Genomic DNA, 15,019 nt, shown 5'->3' with positions numbered 1-15,019 from the left:
AAAAGCTTAGATCGTAGTGATATTATCAATTGGTGCTTGCGTAGAAGCATTTCATTTCTTGTTTGTTTATTATTATTATTATTATATTTTATTATTTTATTATTATATTATTATTATTATTATTATTATTATTATTATTATTATTATAATTATTATTATTATTATTATTTGGTATACGTGACTCTTCTGTGTTCCCCGCGAGATAGGTGCTTATATACTTATGGATCACTCTCCATTTAATATATATCCCCTAATCGTTCTCGTATTCCGTATAATATATAGGCGAAGTCGCGCGTGTGTCAGCAAAGATGCACATCATTTCAAAATTCTTTTATCTTTTCCGAGTTGCCTGCCTACTTTCTATGCGCTAACAAATGGCTGGTTTATATTTTTCATCGTAAGTCAATAATCGCCATTTTAATAAAGCTCGTACCGATACCTACGAAAGCAACTTTTTCTAAATAATAAATGTCTATTCTTTGCAAATAAATATTTGATCGATTAATAATAAAAAAAAACAAAGGAATAGAATAAAATTGAACGAAACTCGCGAATTCGTTCACCGATGCGTTCGATCATCGTTCCCCACCAATGACTCTTTTTCCTCGCAGTTTTGTCCTCATCAAAAACGTTTAAATTATGTTGAAAATCTTTCCGATCGTATTCCCAATCCGTTTGATCTTTATCTTACAATATCGTATCGTATCTATCGACTTCGTACATGCATTTCATTGTAAGTGACGAATCAAAGGAGCCTCGCATACGTAATAATACGAGTTGTTATGCATTTACTTGATATAAATACTACATATGCGTAATACATACATAGAGACATTGATAATGCGTGTTTGCGAGTGAGTGTAAGTGTCCTATGTGTGCGTGTGTGTGTGTGCTATGCAGCCAGAGAAGCGAGTAACATCCGTGAGAAATGAAAACGTTCGTTGAATGTGCCGAGCACCGGCTGCGCGTAATGCATCATCAGTGTAAAGATAGTTAGGCACGTGCGCGATACGCCCGTACACGCTTCCCGATTACATCTTTACTCCGGTGTTAGCTGTTTGCTAGTGTGTTAGTGTTACATATATCGAAGGACCCTTATTACCGAGCCCTGTGTGTCTCTCACGCTCGCATTGATTCGCTATTCCGTTCACGGTATGTAATTATTGAAGCTCTGGATCGGCAAACGCGGATTAAACTACGCTCTTCGAACTCGATATATAATATATACATATACATATATATATATATATATATGTATATATATGCATGTATTATATACCGCGTGCTTATCAAAATTTCATTTTAAAATGGAACCTCCTTTATTGGCAAGGAAAAATAAAAAAGAACAAGAAAATAAAAAGACAAGTAAGTAAACGGTGCTTTCCAAAAGTGTTAATGAAAAACAAATAAGTAAATCTTGAGTGTCCTCGGCGAAGAAAATCGGTGTTGGTGCCTGTGTACACGAGACCTATCTATCGATTCGAAGTACAAAGTATGATTGAGGATTCAAAACGAGGTCTTTCTGATAATTACAGTCTTTACACTATTCTGATCCACCTCTAACAAACCATCCTGTCCGTCTTTCTTACTTCTTTCTACGAACGCGATCCCCGATCGATCACGCCCCCAATGAGATCGGAATTATTTTTATTTATAAAGGTAATTTTTCTAAAAATGACAAGAATATATGTTGTGTATTGTTTACACTGCCGTATTGTATATAAGTTTATGTGTATATGTATTATAAATTATTAGTTTATTATTATTATTATTATTATTATTATTATTATTATTATTATTATTATTATTATTATTATTAATTATTATTATTCTTTATTTATTCATTTGTTATTAATACTAATCAGTTTATTATTATTGTTATTATTATTATTATTATTATTATTATTATTATTATTATTATTATTATTGTTTATTATTATAATTATTATTATATATATTATTAGTATTAATATATAATCTATTATCATCGTCGTATTTATAACTATTATTATTATTATTATTATTATTATTATTATTATTATTATTATTATTATTATTCTTATTATTTTATGTCGTTTCATATAATAATAATCCGTCAATAACTACGTAGCCTCCGAACTCTCGTGATGAAGGGAAATTCATAACGCGCTCTTTAAAATCGTACACGCGCCTCTCATCACGTTGTATTTCACTTATTGTGTAGTAAGTGTGTGTATGTTTGTGTGCGTGTGTCATGTATGATTTGTCTACATATATATATTTACATATATATACGTATTTATGTATGTTCTGTAGCTACGTTTTAATCACTCTATCCTTTATCTTCCATTGTATGCCCTGTACGTGTGCCACGAATATAGCGTGAGCAATGAATTCGTGAACGGACTGTAAAAGCGAGGAGAAGGGTCGTCCGTCCGAACCCTTCTGAAAATAAAATTCTAAATCAAAAGATATATACTATATATATATAGTATTATTATAATATATATAATATACGTTATATTTGTGCATAATTTATATTATATATATTACATTGTTACGTTCTAAATGGCGCACGTGACTAGTTCCTTTTTTAATTTTATTTTTTTACGTCTCACTAAACGTACCGCCACCCTTTCGTGTCCCGCGAAGCTAATAATTTGTTCTTTTTTTCTCTTTCTTATTCTTTCTTTCTACCTTTCTCACTTTCTTATCATCTTTACATTGCGGTTCTGTTACGATCTTCTTGGCTAAACTATAATAATAATAATAATAATTTACTAAGTCTCTAGTGTTTTCTTTCAATCAATTTTTATATATATATATATATATTATATATAGTACCTAGTACATATATATATTATATATTTTTTTCTCTCATATATTTATATTATTTATAATTATATATTTATATATATACTTACTCTCATCTCAGATAATTATTCTATACATAGGTATATATCTATATATATGTATAGGTATGTGTGTATGTATATATATATATGTATATATAGATATATAGATACGTAATAGTTGTTGGTACCTTTGTTGTGATGTATTTCCGCTAAGATCAAAGTTCTCCTCTCCATTCCATCGCTCGCATCGCTCCATTTTGTTTGACCATCGTAATCGTAAACGCCACGTCCTATCGTCTAAAAAAATTATCCTAAGTTTTATTTTTCGATTTAAACTTCCACTTTTCACAAACTTTTTCCTACATTTCTTTCCCCTCCTCAAAATATCTCACGTTCGATCAATTAATAATCTATAATCGAATAGTCGCATGATTCGACCGGGCATCGCTCGCAAAATGTCCTAAATATCTTTCTTCCTTTACTTTTCCTTTTTTTTTATTTTTATTTTTATTTTTTTTAAATATTCAATCGTTCTTCTCCCTCCTACCTATTCGTTATTCTTCCTTTCTCTCATCGTTTGGTCTATTTTTCCCCTCATTTTTTAGAACGACAATAGAAGAAAAAAATCGGCTAGCCTTAGCTTCGCTATATATGTATGTGTTTTTTTTTTCCTTTTTTTTCTTTTACATAAGTATGTACGTAAGTATACGAAGCGTTAATAATTCTTTTTATTCTTTTTTATTCTTTTACTTTTTCTTCATCATCTTTTTCTTCTTCTTATTCTTTCTCCTAAATAGGAGAACACAACTCTATAGATTCCGCAACAAACAATATAAACGAGCTACGAATTAGATATACAATTTTTTTTTGTTTTTATTTTTGTTTGTTAAATTCTCGTGTTCCCAGCGCGTGAATTGACGTATCTTTCGAAGGACCGAGGAGTAGCTCGGATTCTGGCAGGATAAAGGTTTTCCGCACGCTAAGCCATTTTCTGGTCTTATTACTTCTCTTTTATCATCTTTTTTTTTCCTTTTTTTATTTCTTTTTTTTTGTGATTGTACTATGTGTCTCATCATCGTCATTATCATCATCATTAGAATCATCATCATTAAATCGATACAATATAACGACGAAGAATAATGGCAAAGCGTGCTGGTAAATCCACGATACTTGAAAATCTCAACCCGTGATTCGTTTCTCCACTCGTAGATGTGAGCGACTAGAAGTGTTGACTAGCATAGTAGTAGTAGTAGTAGTAGTAGTAGTAGTAGTAGTAGTAGTAGTAGTAATAGTAATAGTAGTACTAGCAATAGTAGCAGTAGTTAGTATTAGTCATAGTAGTAGTAGTAGTTGTCGTAGTAATAGTAGTAGTTGTTGTAATAATAGTAGTAGCGTGAGTCAGGAATATCGAATTAAAAAAAAAATATGACAAAAAGACCATTGGATTGATTTTGTTGTTGTTTTTGTATTTTGTTGTTCTTGTTGTGGAATATTCTATGTGTTCCCTTCTCTCGAATACGATGCAATTCTTGTTTGACAAAATTTTTCCTCCCCCAACCGTAACTACGAAAAAAAAACAAAATGCTGATTCCGCTGCTCTTTGGTTTCTCATTATCATTTTTTTTTCTTCCCTACCATCCCCTTCTTCTTCTTCCTTGTTTCTCTTACTTTATCTTTGGTTTTTTTCCTTCCTCCCTCGCTCCCATTCTTCGTCGCTTTTTTTTTCTTCATTTTATTTATTTTTTAAATTCTTTTTCGTTTTTTTGTATGTTCGGTATAATCACAGCCTAGTTGACATTTCTCGGGCGATGCAGTGTGCGGTCGGTCGAACAAAAAAAAATGATTTTACATATTCGTTTTGTTTGTTTTTTTCCTTATCTCGACGCTGGAAAAGTAACCCTTGAAATATATACGCTGTGTGAAAATTCTGTAGAAACTTTTCCCTGTGTGATGCGTGTATGTATGTGTGTGTTTCTGTATGTTACGTATATGTGTGTATAAATCTAATAATAATAATAATAATAATAATAATAATAATAATAATAATAATAATAATAATAATAATACTTATCAAACTAAAAATAATAATAATAATAATTGTAATAATGATAATAATATGCATATATAAATACTTTCAGCCGGAAACTCGCTCGCGACTTCATAAGAATATAATATAAGAATAATGATAATAAGTTAATAAGAATATAATCGTAATCAATTATGTGCTATATAGGGAGAACGAGAGAAGCGTCATGAGCTTTTGGATAACATAGAAAATGTTTTTCATTTCTTTCTTTTGGAAACTCACAGCGCTTAAATTCGTTCTCTCTCTTTTTCTAATTTGCCAGAGTGTATATAAAACCTACGGCGCGCGACGATGCGCGTTAAAATTCTTATATATATATTTTATATATATAAATATGTGTGTGTGTGTGTGTGTGTATGTATATATACATATATAGGAGAGAGACACTTGGATGAACTCGCAGAATCTTCGAATCTTGACGCTGAGCCCAAGTTCGTCGAGCTTCATTGGTTTTTTCTTGTTTTCTTTTTTCTCTTCTTCCTTCTTCTTCCTCTTCGTCTTCCTCCTCCTCTTCCTGCTCCTCCATCACTTCCTCCTCTCTTCCGTTTTGTTTTTATTTAAAATGTTTTTCAAATTCTCTTTTAGCGGATCCAACAATCTCTTGAAAAATTATACAAAAAGTTGTAGGAGGGTGGAGAAAAAGAAAGAGAGAGAGAGAGAGAAAGATGGGATTTTTAAAGTTAAGGGATGAGGATAACGAAGAGATTTAAAAGTAAAAATTATAATAATAAAAATCAATTCTTATATGGACAGAATTACGAGGAAGAAAAGTAAAAAGGAATTATGAATATATAAATGATTAAATGTAGTAGATCAAATTTGGATCTTGTTGCTTTGAAAACGTCAATCGTAAAACTTCAACGAAGAGAGAGAAAATTTGATGACTTCCCCGACTTTCTTGAAATATATATATATATATATATACATATATATTTTTATTTTCTTTTTTTGGTTCCTTTTGGTCTCTTCGAATTTGGGTTTAGCGCGCATAAAAATGAAGAGTAACGATCTCGATAATCTCCTCCATTTGGTATTTTTTTTTTTTTTTTTTTTCTTTTTCTTTTTACTTTTGAATCTTTCGTTTATCATCATCATCATCATCATCATCATCATTGTCGGTGGTCGCCGTATAGATAGAAACGTTAAACATTTTTATTTTCTACCATGACGTATCGACGAAGATTTTTGAGATTTATCTTGTCTCTCTATCTCGTTCTCTCTAGATACTATTCTCTATGTGAAATTAACTAGCTAGTATACTAGGTTATTACGATGGAGAGGAGCGTTGTAGCGGTGATTCAAACTCGTCACTCCTGATCGTCGAGCTTCCAAATGGCTTGCATTCTCGTACGACATCTGCAAACGAACGGAGGATATCTGTCTCTCTCTCTCTCTCTCTCCTATATTTTTTAACAAACACTCGACTATGTCTTTTTTTTTGTTTTAATCGAAAGACAATAGAAAAAAAAAATATATATTATATTTTGGATAGCTATTACCACCACAAATATCGTTATGGTTTGGTTCGTTTTATTCGAACAAATGTTCGCGAACTGATCCACACTGTTTTGAATTATGGAATGCTATTTCTTTACGAGATTTCAGGGTTGTTCGATATTTCATTTTTTCAAATGTCATTCTGAATACAAAAAATAATAGTAATATTTTACGGTACAAAATGCCAAGAGATTAATGTTAAATATATATATTTTATTTGATTGAAGTTACAAAAAAAATGTCGGAGGGGTAACGAATGAATAATTCAATATTCAACTAAACATTCGCGATTATTATTTTCATTTCAATTGAAATAATGCATCACGAGAAATATTGCGTAGAAAAGTTACGTTTAAAATAACTATTAATAACTTTGGAACTTGAGAAAATATAGCGGAATTATTTGTGATGGTAATAGTTCATTTGATCGAAGGGATTTAGAAATTTGGCTATGCTTACTCTGTAAGTTATGACGTAGGGCGCAATCCGTCCAGTTTTTCTACGCTAGGACGTGGGTTAGTATGGCTTGCTAGAATCCTTGGGCCTCTTCAGTTGGACCTTTAACCGTTTCATTCCTATTTGGAAGCCGTTCATCGCGTGGATCGCTGCTTGCGCGCTCGCTTGATTGTCAAACGACACGAAACCTGAAAAGATTCGATCGATTAATAATAGACACGATACGACGATTAATAGATTTCGTTAACGAATTTCCTCCACGAAATTCATTTCAATCGCTTCCTTTTAAATCCCGATTCATTTACTTTTCGTTATCAAATGGACACGCCAAATTGTAAATTGTTATTTAATCAGGACGACAATTAATATTGATTTCGTTTGATTTAAATACGCGTTTTCGTGCAATGAACTCAACTAAATTACTTGCGCGAGGGGGGAATATATTTTTTACAATTGAAAAATATTTGGGTCCCAATCGTTTGAATCCTCGAGCAAGGTAGTTCCCGTTCCTTAGATATCATCTAGAAAAGACCCAAAACGTTTGATTGGTGTCTAACGATCGACATTTGGGTCTACGAGTCCTGGGACTGAAATGGTTAAACAAAAATTTCCAAACGAAACTGCAACGCGGGAGTAGAATCTTTTATCCGTTTATCATGAAATTCATTCATGTACCTTTTTAACGAGCGTCTTTGTAATTTTGGAATTTGTATAAAAACGTTGCAACTAACTAACACACACACACGCGCGCGCAAGCACGCGTACAAAGGAATACAGAAGTCTGCTGAATCGTTATTTTCTATCTTTTTCTCTGGGTGCGCGTGGCTGAATGGACCGAAGATGATACGATCTCGTTCGATCGTCCAATTATCCGCGTCTATGTACACCTGCGAATCCGTATCGGATACGATTCATCAAAGGAACGGTACCGGTGGCTTTTTCAGTCTCTTTTTCAGTTCCCTTTTTTGTTTCGATCTTCTCTGGTGTCGCGCAAAAGGCTTCGAGAACGATTTTATTGAGCCGAACGGCCATTGATGCTGGCTGCTTTCATAATTGTCGCGTGGTGTATGCGCGTGGGTATATACCAAATGTGTGTGCATGTATGCGAACGAAGGGTATGTGCGGAAGGTTTTGTTCACGCGTGCATAACGCCAGTTCTATTTTATTTTTATTTCAGCCTTGCGAAATGAATAAAATTTGACGTACGCGTATATTCGAAAGCAACACGAGAAACACACGGTATATTTTTTTCATGTCTTTTTTTTTACAAACGTCCAATCCGAATCCTCCGTCAAGCACGACAAATGTTATACCTCTCGTTTAAGTCCTACCTTGAACGAAGTAGAACACCATGTTACTTACGGTCATCTTCCTGTTTCTTTCTCCCTCACCCTTCCCTCTCGCCCTTTCTCTTAGTTCCATAGAGTCAAGGCCACGCTCTTTCAGTGTCTTTCGTGGAAATGACGCACTTACCGAAGCATTTGCTCTGGTTAGTGGCCCGGTCGATGAAGACCTTCGAGGAGATGACGTTGCCGAAGGGCATGAACATCTGCATGAGCTCGGGGTCACCAAACTCCTGTGGCAGGTGGTAGATGAAGAGGTTGCAGCCCTCGGGTCCTGAGATAGAGCATCCTACCATATAAATCAGAGCACATCTAAACATCTAAACTTGAAGTATAATACTCAAGTTAGAATGTTAGTCTTTGGATGAGTTTCCTTCTTCGGTAGATAAGTTGTTATGATTCGGCGATAGTGAAAAGCGATATAACTTGCTAGTGCGAGTTTCGAATGAATATGAAGATGAAGTATTTCGTGATAATTAATGGAATTTAAACATTAATGTCTCTCACATCGTTCAATTTATTTAATCAATTCATTTACAACGTACATCAATTGTCGTACGGAATGGAATTCGAGCGGTGAGAGACGTCAAAAAAGATTTTGAAATGATTCTTATGGTTTTTCTTGTTCTTTTTGTTTGTTTTTTTTTTTTTTTTTAATGAGAGAGACGACCAACAAAAGTGATACGAATATGCGTATATACTAATGAAAATGAAAAAAGAAAGAGACGCGAGAGGTTTTCTCGCAAGTGCCGTGGTTCCTTAACGACCCGTCGTGATTTATTTCATTTGATTAATCTCTCTCTCTTTCTCTTTCTCTCGCGCGCACTTTCAAAGTAACGTTGAGTATTTATACTTTCAATTATACAAACACACAACACAGGGAATTCACACAATACAATGACAGACGATAAAGGGATAAACTGGACATTGGTGAAGAATGCGGGAGGTGAGATACGATCTATGAACGTGAAATGTTACGATGAAGGAGTATGCTTGTATATGACACGGTGGCGATCATGACAGTGATTACTCGCGATTTTCTTCTACACAGATATTTTCTATGTTAATTGTTCTTGGCCAGACACGACGGATGATGTATCGTCGTCATGTTTTAAAAACGTGATTGCGAAAACGCTGCATGGAGAGATCGATGTAAAACTTTATTTTTCATCTTTGATTTCCTCAATCGTTGACCCCAAAAAAATTCCTAGGATCGTCTCTGTTTTAATAATAATTATTCAAACGGGTGGTGTTCAGGGAAGTAAGACACATTCTTTCGAATTAAAATTAAGTCGAAAAGTGACAATGGAGACATCGACGGGGATTATTGTTATTACGTGCGCATGCTCGATCAAGAAAGCTTTCCTTCTTCTCCTACGTAGTGCCAAAAGTGGGCAAGGGAGATGGAAAGCGAAAGAAGGGGGACGGGAGGAAGTCCAAATAAGGATTTAGCTAATTTCACTGAACTTTATAACTCCAACGTCAATTAGCGGCGATTATGACCGTGGAAACTTCTGCTCTCTTGCCCAGAAAGCTACCCAACTAACGGACGCATTTAAGTAATGAGATGGCTGCCACTCAACTTTTAGGGCGCTACTCATCGCGAGTCGCTTGTTACTTTGGCAAGATCCGCCATCACCACCACCATCTTTGAGATCTTCTTCTTCTTCTTCTTCTTCTTCCCTCATTTTACTTTTGAGACTTTGGGAATAACCGAAACGTGCTATCTCGAGTAACTTCAGCAAATATAATTGTCCTATTGGTAGCAATTCTAACAAATAATCTCAGAGATCTCTATGTTTTTGATGATAATAATTTGAGCCCACTTTGAATCCGGATGTTACTCTTTAATTTTCAGATAAATTTTTAAGGATTTCTTTATACAATTTTGTAATTTCAACGGATTTGAACAATTTCCTTTTGGGTTCTCTTTCTCTCTCTCTCTTTTAATTTCCTTTGTTAATTTCTTCGCTAAAATAGCCTTCTCTCATTAAATTCCGTCTAATGAAATGGATTAGCCTATGTTAAAGTGCCGACATTCCCCGGGTGTTGCTCTGATAATCGAATATAATTGCACGAGTTTTTCAATTTCTTCCTTTTCTATGTTTTCATTGTTTATCTCAGAGAGAGAGAGAGAGAGAGAAGACAAAGGAATTGAAAAGTCGACGATTCGCAAACGGAATTACGAAATATCCGTAGGCGATGTTTTCTCCTTTGTCTGTGTCCTGGCCTCGTTTGAAATATAAAATAATAAGTTTGGAGAAAGCGAGAGAGAAAACGAGAAGGGACGATGATCGAGGTGGCGCTAAAGGCTTCGAAATTAATTTCGCGTCAAAAAGGAAAGTTTGCGTTATCCGAGGAGTAACCTTAACGCGTTTCGCGGTTTACATAAAGAGTGACAAATGTTTCCCCTTTGCGTCGTAGCTTTGTCCCGGCAATAACTCGATCGAAGTTGTCACGCGAAACCCAAATTAGCGTGGGTGTCGACAGGTTTCCAGTTGCTACCGACGAAGGAAGAGAGAGAGAGGAAAATGGAATCACGAAGAACGAGTAATAAATTCAGTTCTGTCGTCGCGTGGTGCCTGATCGGTGATCCTGAAATTGCTTCTCGACTCGCTAATTGGCCTTAGCGTGGAATGTGTCCACAAATTTAATGAGAATGGCCCAACAACTTCTCTTCTATTTCCTCCTGTACTGTTGTCCTTGACGAACCAATAGAAGAGTCCAAAGTTGTAAAGTTATTATACTTTGATACGACTTTGATCGTTTTCAAACTTTTTCTTTTTCTTTTTTTAAATGACAAACAATTATCTTAATTTAAATTGAAGAATTTACGTTGAAGTTTAACACGAAAACATGAGATACAAAAGCGAGCAGTCAGGACTGTTTCGTAAAACGACACAGAAAACAACCATTGACATTTGTCCAATGCGATGAGGAGTATAACTCAATTTTTGAACAAGGATAGAACGAATGTATAGAGAAAGTTACGCTATGCAACGTTTAGAGAAATATTATTTGTAATATATCCATGTGACAGGGAACGGAAAGAAAGAAAATGATAGAGAGACATTGAATACTGACAGTGATACCGATAATGAAGAAGAAAATTATTAGCAAATTAATTGATGACATCAAGGAGTATCGTGCAAAGAAAAAAAGAAACGAACGGAATGAAACCGATGTAGGCTGCAATATTCCTGAAAGATTCGAAACACCTTTCCGACACGCACATAGAATATGTATTTTTCCAAGGACATATGAAATTTTCATCGGCAATTCAGAACCTGCCAAAATGGGAAATCCTCCTTCTATTTCGAAAAAGGGAGAGATACTGAGAATTTGATGATCGAACCCGTCGTAATCCACACATCAAAGTGCATTAACGTTACGTGGAACGATGATCTCGTGAGCGTGAAAAAGATGGATGGAAGCTGACGAAAAAAAAAGAAAAACAGGAAGAAAAATATATAGAGGAAGGGAAGAAAAGAGAAGCCGAGGAGGATAATCTAGGGAGTGGGTGAGCCTAGGGGAGGTAGCGAGATGGGGTGGTAGGGGGCGAAAGTCGTGGGTGGCTGTCGCAGTAAACTTTCCATTATCCTACGATGTAACAACGGATCGCCTACGGGGCGTAGCGGCAAAGTAATTAAAACTTTCGTTTTATTTGCATTATCTCATTGTAAGGCATCGTATATTCTAATAATGGCGAGTTGTTAATTGCAATTAGGCGTGGGGCTTCTCTCTCTCTCTCTCTCTCTTTCTTTCTTTCTTCATCCACCTACTACCACCACCCTATTTTTAACCTCCTTCTTCTGATTCTCTTTATTTCCTTCCTTCCTTCCTTTCTTCTTTCTTTCTTCCCTACTCCTGTTTCAACATCACTTCTCAACTTTCTTTCGGCCACGTTCCTACTCGTTTTTCCACAAAGAACAAGGACCGTCTTTTTCAGGACGTTTCGTTCGACTGACGGCTCGTTAAGCACCGCCTCGATCGATTCCGTTGTACTTTTAATTGGAAAACCAGTCTTCGGTTGTAGTCAACGATTTCAACGAACATTTCTGCTCGTTACACGAAAGGAAAGTAAAAGAAAGAGAGGTCGAGGTTGAGGGTGAGGGTTGGAACGAGGGTGTACGTTTTGTAAAAGGACAGAACACTTTGGATTTGTTCTTCTTCTTAAAAATTCGTCGAATTAAATTTGATAGATTCGGTGGTTTCACCTTTTCACCTCAAACCCTTCAACGATCTTACTTTAACTCACTTTGTTCCACTTCGAGACAATTAATATATGAAAGAAAGAGAGAAAGATGGTGGTATATTTCGTGAAAGTTTTCGGAAGCAAGGATAAGAGATATAGTTTTACTTTGGGCACCCGCTTGATGAGAAAGAAACCCGCCGTTAAACGTACGTGCCGATGAAAACCCTGTTGGAAAGAATTCTTCCGCGAAAAATTTCATCAAAGGTTTCGCCTCTACGCCTTGAGCCCTGGACGAAGAAGAAGAAGAAGAAGAAGAAGAAGAGAGGAGTATCGAGAGCGTCGAATTAAAAGAGAACGGAAACTTTTGAAAGACGAAGAAAAAGCAGGGAAAAAAAGGCAACGCTTTTTAATCGACCTTTTTCCTCCCCTCTCCCCACACAGCGCAAAAGAATATAATTTTTCTCTACTTTTCCACCTCTTCGCTGTTCAACCTACCACTACTATTTTTCTTCTCATTTCTTTTCTTCTTATTTTTTTTTTCCTATTATACTTTTCGACTTCGGACGATCGATTAAATGAAATCCTTCGTGTCTGGACGCATGTGTGCGTGTATAAAATTTGTGCGAATGTGCGAGTGTGAGTGTTCAAGGAAATGGTATCAACTACGAATTGGATAAACTACTATTATTTCGTATTACAATCAACAATGAATACGTTAACGTGTTTGTACTTACCTTCCCTTTGCGTAGGTGCCACAGCGGCGGTCATCGGCTGAGGAATAGCTTGAGGAAACTGGCCGTAGACGGTGGGATAAGCTGCGACAGTAACAAATAACGGATAACGAACAAAGTACATCGTATTTGTCGACATAGAGAGAGAGACGAAAAATGTGCATGCTCGTTTATGATGCTATTTCGGTGTTTCATAATATATTTACAGACACGGATGGATTTTCACTCTGGACAAAAATTAGTGCATTTCTATTTGCTCCCAAGGGAGGGATGGGGGGGAGAAAATGGATATTTTTGAACGAAAAAAAAAGAAAAAACAATTCTCTACTTTGTCGAAGAGACAAAAGAGAACGAGAGAGAAAAAAGCATAAAAAAATAGAATAAAAGGGTAGGAAGGAAGAAAAGAAGGCGATGTCGTTCGTATCGCGTTTTACGGCGCGGTCCATTTACCTTGTCAACTTAAAAGCAAACGAATGGTGGCGAATCTCCGCTATAGGAGTCTCACGAACGTTCCTCCTGCGCCATTTATCATGCCGCTTCCACGGACAAGGATATTCGTCTCTCAACGATATCGCCATTTCCTAACTTTAAATACCATACATTCGGTGCTTTGTACCTGCCTTCTATTACATACCCTGTGCTGCATGTATCCTATATACGTATAGTTTATATACCCCTTTCTATATATATTTCCTTTTTCTATTTGTTTTTCCTTCTTATATTTTTTGTATTCTTCTAATTGTCGATGAAGAAACGGAGTGAAATATTTTTGCCGGTTCGCGTACTCTCCCTCGAACGCCATTCGATACGGCTTCAAAGTCACACGCTGAGAGAAGGATCGGACTACCCTGATGAAATCACGCGTGGGAGATCACGTTTCACGATGGCGCATGACTTTTCACTCGGTCTTTCGTCGTTATATCGATCGATGGGTAGAGTCGGTCCGTCGGTGGTATTCAAATTCGCTTAAGAATGATAACTTTTTACATTTACTAGAATATTTTGAAAAGGATTCTCGGATCGGACGCATCGTCGGGCATCGTTCTCTCCGCGCATATTTCCCTCCTACCTCTATAATCGCGTACTCGCGTAGTAATCATAACGTTATTAATCGCATACTTGAGTAAATATTTAAAACGATACGTGATTGATATCTGTTTGCGACGGGGGCATACGGTACACATAGGATGATGATACAGACGAAACGCGGCATTGCATCGCATTGCGCGAATTTCAGTTGCTTGCCGTCACCGGCGCCGATGCGCTCCTACTCTCAAATCCGCAACGCTGAAATTTCGCTTCGGAATTAATTATTCCCGTGCAAATATCACTTTAATATATTCCGATTGACGTTACCGGAGGCTTCACGGAGCGCGATGGGTCAACATTTGGCGTATGAAATAAATGTGCGATCATACGTCGGTTATCTCGTCCTGTTTAACAGAAAAGGAGAAAAATGGAAAGAGACAGCAGAAGAGAGAGAAAATGAACGAACGGACGGACGAACGAACGAACGAACGGACGAACGAACGGACGAACGAACGGACGAACGAGCAAGTAGCGAATATATACGGGATTGCTTTTTTCGATCCGTTGATCTCGACGAGAGTTTGTGTGTACGCTGGAAACAAATATAGGAGAAAAAACAGACCGTTTTAGAGACACCTGTAAACGTAAAAAAAAAAATAGAAAAGGGAGTAGTAAAAAAAAAAAGGTTGGACGGTTCGCACTGGTGCTGCGACGATGAGAAGGAGGAAGAGGAGGAGAGAGGACGTTGGAACGAACGGTACTGCAGGCTGTATCATGTATGCCGGACAAATTCACGAAACCACCGATAATTCTTTGAACCCACGTACCTACGCAAACAGTATAGTTTT

General features: G+C 36.1%; 1 protein-coding gene across 13 annotated transcripts in view; it reads right to left on the bottom strand.

Annotated features, from left to right (window-relative positions):
• Positions 1-5,485: 5,485 nt before the first annotated feature.
• LOC122514038 (CUGBP Elav-like family member 4) overlaps positions 5,486-15,019 on the bottom strand; it is a 486,258-nt gene continuing 476,724 nt past the window's right edge. For 10 of the 13 annotated variants that reach the window (XM_043630660.1, XM_043630651.1, XM_043630654.1 and 7 more), the window contains 4 exons: positions 13,146-13,226; positions 8,347-8,505; positions 6,877-7,061; positions 5,486-6,276 (listed from right to left, as the gene is read on the bottom strand). In XM_043630660.1, the coding sequence (XP_043486595.1) occupies positions 6,934-7,061; positions 8,347-8,505; positions 13,146-13,226 (368 nt within the window). In that variant the 3' untranslated portion in view covers positions 5,486-6,276; positions 6,877-6,933. The remainder of the gene's footprint in view (positions 6,277-6,876; positions 7,062-8,346; positions 8,506-13,145; positions 13,227-15,019) is intronic. The other 3 variants (XM_043630649.1, XM_043630653.1, XM_043630658.1) reach the window with 3 other exon arrangements.

Source organism: Polistes fuscatus, unplaced genomic scaffold (assembly GCF_010416935.1).
Source record: "Polistes fuscatus isolate 324 unplaced genomic scaffold, CU_Pfus_HIC Scaffold13, whole genome shotgun sequence".
NCBI classification, from domain to species: Eukaryota; Metazoa; Arthropoda; class Insecta; order Hymenoptera; family Vespidae; genus Polistes; species Polistes fuscatus.
The sequence above is the reverse complement of the archived record's forward strand: the minus strand, read 5'-3'. Positions and strand labels throughout refer to the sequence as shown.